Source organism: Neopelma chrysocephalum, unplaced genomic scaffold (assembly GCF_003984885.1).
Source record: "Neopelma chrysocephalum unplaced genomic scaffold, ASM398488v2 Primary Assembly neopelma1_329, whole genome shotgun sequence".
In the NCBI taxonomy this organism is placed as follows: domain Eukaryota; kingdom Metazoa; phylum Chordata; class Aves; order Passeriformes; family Pipridae; genus Neopelma; species Neopelma chrysocephalum.
Window position 1 is genome coordinate 818,231 of NW_020897992.1, and position 5,695 is coordinate 823,925.

Consider the following 5,695-nt stretch of genomic DNA (forward strand, 5'->3'; position numbering starts at 1 on the left):
TTAGTTTTGGGTTTGTAGGTTTGAGGTCTGTCCTTTGATTAGTTTTGGGTTTGTAGGTTTTGGGGTTTGCAGTTTGACTCATTTTGTGTTGCAGAACAATGTAAGGCCCAGGCTGATGTGTTGTGCACTGTCAGGAGTGTGTGGGTGGGCAGGAGCAGCACCTACTCCTCTTTCCCTGGTTTTTAGTGGTTTGGCAGCTCATTAATCCTCGATCCCTGTAATGCAGGTCTGGTTTGTGTGATACCTCAGGGCTGGTTGTGCAACATTGGGCTGTTCCTCAGCTCAGTCTGACCACCCCGTTATCAACCCCGTTACCTTCTGGGGTTTCACACAGAGAATTCCAAACCTCGATTCTGTGTTTTGACTGAGCTTGAGGGAACAGATTATTTAGAACCTGCCATATCAAAATGCCCCTTTAACCCTTTCACAGCAGTTCTTTTCTTCACTGTTTTGGAATGGAGACTTCTCAGCAGTCAGGGGTGTAGTCTGGGGGTCTCCTGGTCTGCCAAGGAATAAATGACATATATGTGTGTATATCTGGATACCCACACACATGTATGTGATACATGACAGAACTTTTGGGTTCTGTTAGGAGGCAGATAATCCAGGGAATCTCTTATTCTAAAAGTCAGTTTTATCACCCAAGGGACCTTGTTTCGTTTCAGGGCTTGAGGAGTCCAGGGATTCATCTCACTTATATATAATAATATAATGATTGTTCCTTCTGTTTAGTTCTTACATCCTTATTTTTATTGTCATTAGTGAAACAGGTTGGAACTTGGAAGGAACATTCTAAACCTTCAGAGCCTCTTTGGGCCCTTGCTGCTCCTTTGCAGGCCTTGATTTTGAAACCTTAATTTAAGAGAGAGGGTGAGAAGGGCAGTAAATAACCAGCTTTTCCATCCAGGCAGTCCCTGTGGGGATCCCTCACTGGGGGTGGTGTCCAAGTCCGTGGTGCTTTTTCCAGGGGTGTGTTTAGAAGAGCTGGTTCCCTTTGGAACAGAGGATTAATAGCACAGGGAAAAAAGAAGTTGGGGGTCTGTGAGTGAGAATTTCTTCAGAAGAAGGAAACCTTTGGCACTTGTTTGAATCCCCCCGTGCTGGGGAGCCCGCGTGTGTTGATGGGGTATGTCCAGTAAATATTGCCCTGTGTTTGGCCCAGGGAGAATGCAGCTATGGACGGGAGCTCCAGCCCCACTTATGTGTGGAAGATGTAAATATTCCAAGGAATAAAAGGCGTCCCCACGTGGCCAAGTCCAGCTGGGATCAGAGAGCACGGTCCTCCGGGAAAGACGTGGCACACACATCCAAAACAAAGCCATTCCTGCCTGACAGAGGTGATGACGAGAGTGAACTCTTCACCACCTTTAAAATAACCAAGCCAAAGCCTCCCAGAAGAACTCCTGGATCCAGTGTGGAGGTGGATCCTTTGGTGTCTCCCTCAGGAGGGATTGCTCTGGATGAACAGCCCGAGCAGGGCAGTGAGAGGGACAAGGAGCTGGAGGTGACATTTGACTTAAATGCAGTTATTGACCTGTGTGACAGCAGTGACAGCACTGACATTCCTGACAGTCCAGCAGCACAGGGAGACAAACCTGCAGGCACAGCTGGATCCCTGGGGATGCTCCATGGGGATTCAGGGTATGAGACATCACCGCTGTCCTCGGACTTGTTCTATCTCCCCGAATCCTACAGGGAGTCACTCGGGAGACCCTCCCAGGAGCCTCCTGGCTTAGAACAAACACTGTCCCGTGTGCAGAGGCTTTTGTCACAGTCCCCTCCCCCCATTCCCTCCTGGAATGAACTCGAGGACTTGGAGAACATGGTGAGGAATGAGGAAACAATGTGTCCTGTCCCAGAGGTTACCCCTGAGGGTCACTCTGCAGGACCACGGGATAACACCTTCTCCACGTCCTCAGGAGCTGATCCTTCACTGCTGCTCGTGGAAAATCCCAAACCGAACATCCCCAGGGAATTCTGTGCTCCAAGAAGTCCCTGTTTGTCCAAAACTGCCTCATCTTCCAAGGCTGCTGTTGTTGAGGAGCACGGCTGGAATGACAGCTTTGCTGGGCTGTTTGACAGCGAGGAATTCCCTGGCATCCGAGGGAACGCTCCAGCCACAAACCACAGCCTGGCAAACGACCCTTCCAACCAGCACTTTGTTCACAGAGACACTGCAGATGCTGCCACTGACCATGAGAAGATGGTGGCTGGTGGAGAGCAGAGCATCCATTTGTTTGAGGATGAGCCTGTGGATGACACCGAGGACAGCGGGTTATCCGTGAGCAAGGAGCCTCCAGCCAGGTCAGATCCAGGTGGGAACATCATCGGGACAGATGGAGAGCGAGGATCCAAGGGGCTTCCCTCTGAGGGGCCCTGTGTGAACAGCAGCACCTGCAGGGAGCAGCCCCAAAGCAGTGAATCCATGGAAACAGCAGGAGTGCCCGAGCAGGGCCTGGAGAACGAGGATCTCTACGACTGTTCCCAGGAGCTGTTCTCCATCACCTTTGACCTGGGCTTTTCCATCCCAGACAGTGACAATGAAACCCCCGAGGAAAACGGGAATACTGGGAACACCAGCGGAGCAAACGGTGCCTCGGGGAGTGGTGCACGGGCAAAATCCACTGAGGATGGAAAGATATTCCAGAGGGATGGGTCCAGGCTGGAAACCTCACCAGAATGGGATTGCAGAGGTCTGGAGAGAAGAGACGTTTCCACTCCATTGTCATTCCAGAGCAGGGGTGTGAATGCCAGGGAAGGGCCAGAGGCTGCTCCTGCTGCAGTGCCCTTCCTGAAATCAGGAGGCAGGAGAACGGGAAGGGCATCACCTGAACCTTTGCCTTCGGTGCTTTCGACCCCAATAAGCAGGAAGGGTGGGAATGTCCAAGCTATCAAAAGGATTCCTAGGAAAGTCTTCTCCAGTGCCAGGGAGGAGACTCCAGAGGCGCCTCCTGGAGATAAAGTCCATAAAAGCCCACGTGGGCAGAACTTTGGGAGCTCAGCTGTGGATTCCCCTTTAGGAAGAACTGCAAACCTGGAAGACACCACCCTCCGTGGATCCCGAGTGTGTCCTGCTGCAGGTAGGGGTTTTGGTGGGACAGTTTGGATACCTTCATGTTTAGTCAGCAGGATCCAGTGTCTTTTGGGTCCTCAGTTTGGTGTTGTGAGTGAGGTGGGAAGGCTGAAAGGAGAGGGAGTAATGACTGCAATACTGGAGTTGGGTGGATGAGGAGACTTCACCCCACGCACAAGGAAGGACTGGGAATTAAATCTGAACCTCCTCACAAATGTTAAAGCCATGGGAGATGTGATTGTGTGAGTTAGAGCTGCCTTCAAAGCCCTTTCTTAATCTCAGGATCTGACTGGTGCTCCTCTGGATCTGTTGATCCCTGAATCCATGCCTTCATGTTTCCCTGTCACTGTTCCTGAGGAATGGGAACTCTACTGATGGATTTCTTTCCATTTACTCACATGACAATTGACTTCTATTTAAAATTTTCTGATCACAACTTCAGCACAAACCTGGGATCTCTTATAGAATCCCAGAATGGTTTGAGTTGGAAGGGACTCCAAATCTCGTGGTGTCCCACCCCTGCCCTGGACAGGGACACCTTCCAGGCCCTTGTCCCCAGTCCCTCTCCAGCTCTCCTGGAGCCCCTTTAGGCCCTGCAAGGGGCTCTCAGCTCTCCCTGGATCCTTCTCTTCTCCAGGTGAACCCCCCCAGCTCTCCCAGCCTGGCTCCAGAGCAGAGGGGCTCCAGCCCTTGGAGCATCTTTGTGCCTCCTCTGGACTCACAAACACTGTTCCTTGGCTCCATTCCGTGCACCCAGAGGGATTTGTGTCACAAAATGCTGCCAAGAGGGGAACTCTTACTCAACTTTCAAGGGCTTCTTCTCTTGGTTTGGTGTTTCCCCTCCCTTTTTCCATCTCTGTGCTGCCCAGGGTAATCACTTCCGCCCCGAGAGTCTCCAGGGAAGCAGGATTTATTGTACATCCCAGCTGGAGATTATCTATTTTGATTAACAAGGCTAAAGAGAACAATATTTGTCCTGTGGATCAATAAATAATCTCCTTTGGAGGTACTTTTGTGAGAGAGGCAGGTTTTGATTGCTCAGTTATAGCAATATTGTGTTGTGAACTGTGCAATTCCCAGTGAATGTTGTTTACTCTTTTTGCTGCAGGAACCAGCAGTGAGAGCGAGGAAGAGATCGTTTTCCAGAGAAAAAACAGGATGAAAAAGAATGTTTTGAAGTCTCCTGATGTGAGTCTTAGAAAAAGAAAATAGGCAAGAGAAGCAAAATGACAATTCAAGCAGCCAAGCACAAATCCTGTGAGCACTGATGGTTATTCCTGTTCCCACAGGGGATGGACGAGAGTGACTTTGAGTGCCCACGGCCTCCTGTCCCCAGGAAACGTCAGCACCCCCTGGACGTGGTCAGTGAGTGCCTTGGGAAAGGGGGGAAATAATAGGAACTCATCCCTGCTTCCTTGCTTCAGGTCTTCCCCCAGGTCTCCAAAGATCACAGAATCCCAGAAGGGTTTGGGTGGGAAGGGACCTTAAAGCCCATCCAGTGCCACCCCTGCCCCGGGCAGGGACACCTTCCACCAGCCCAGGCTGCTCCAAGGCCCAAAATATCAACCACGGGAAATCAGGTGTTCCTTAAAAAGCAAATGTTGAAGGATGACTGAGTTATCCCAGGGCTGGAGCCCCTCTGCTCTGGAGCCAGGCTGGGAGAGCTGGGGGGGTTCACCTGGAGGAGAGAAGGCTCCAGGGAGAGCTGAGAGCCCCTTGCAGGGCCTAAAGGGGCTCCAGGAGAGCTGGAGAGGGACTGGGGACAAGGGATGGAGGGACAGGACACAGGGAATGGCTTCCCACTGCCAGAGGGCAGGGTTAGATGGGATATTGGGAAGGAATTCCTGGCTGGAAGGGTGGGGAGGCCCTGGCACAGGTTGCCCAGAGAAGCTGTGGCTGCCCCTGGATCCCTGGAAGTGTCCAAGGCCAGGTTGGAGCAACCTGGGCTGGTGGAAGGTGTCCCTGCCCATGGCAGGGGTGGCACTGGATGGGCTTTAAGGTCCTTCCAACCTGAACCAGTCTGGGATTTTATGACTGTAATTAAACATTCCCTGCTTTCCCCTGACTCTCTGAGGGCTGTGTTCCCTGTTCCCAGTCAGAGTCCAGTGATGACAGCGGGGATTTTGCCCAGAACTGGAGCAGGACCAGGAGGAGCAGCTCCACAGCCCGGAACAAAGCCCGGCCAGGAGGAGCCAAACGGCCCCGGAGCAGCTCCACAGCCCAGGTGTGTGTGTGACCCCACCTGTCCCCTGGCTGGGGAAGGGGGTGTTTGGAGCAGCTGGCACTGGAGTTGGGGTGTGGGCACAGGGCTGGGCAGTCTGTGGTGTTAGGACACTGTCCAGGAGGGCTGAGGCTCAGCTGTTCCACACCAGTGCACTGCAAACATTGGAGCTGGAATCTTGGAACGGGATAAAGGTCTGAGCCCTGCCATCCCTTCCTGCCTGTCAGAGCCTGCAGGGCCCTGGGGACACAGGTCTGAAGCCAAATAACAATGTCCATTTTCCAATCTTCAGAAATACTCAAGGATTAGTCATCTCTGGGAGCTCAGGGTCTTACCTAGAAATTATTATTATTATTATTATTATTATTATTATTATTATTATTATTATTATTATTATTATT

At 51.6% G+C, this 5,695-nt stretch overlaps 1 protein-coding gene across 10 annotated transcripts in view; it reads left to right on the top strand.

Moving 5' to 3' along the window:
* FANCM (FA complementation group M) overlaps positions 1 to 5,695 on the top strand; it is a 49,287-nt gene that overhangs the window by 37,022 nt on the left and 6,570 nt on the right. For 3 of the 10 annotated variants that reach the window (XR_003537575.1, XR_003537577.1, XM_027705389.1), the window contains exons 14-17: positions 1,163 to 3,080; positions 4,182 to 4,261; positions 4,363 to 4,434; positions 5,169 to 5,297. Coding sequence is in view for 5 of the 10 variants with exons in the window: in XM_027705389.1 (XP_027561190.1) it covers positions 1,163 to 3,080; positions 4,182 to 4,261; positions 4,363 to 4,434; positions 5,169 to 5,297 (2,199 nt within the window). In the remaining 5 variants the exon portion in view is untranslated. Of the gene's footprint in view, positions 1 to 1,162; positions 3,081 to 4,181; positions 4,262 to 4,362; positions 4,439 to 5,147; positions 5,298 to 5,695 lie in introns of those variants that run through there. The other 7 variants (XM_027705385.1, XM_027705384.1, XM_027705386.1 and 4 more) reach the window with 4 other exon arrangements.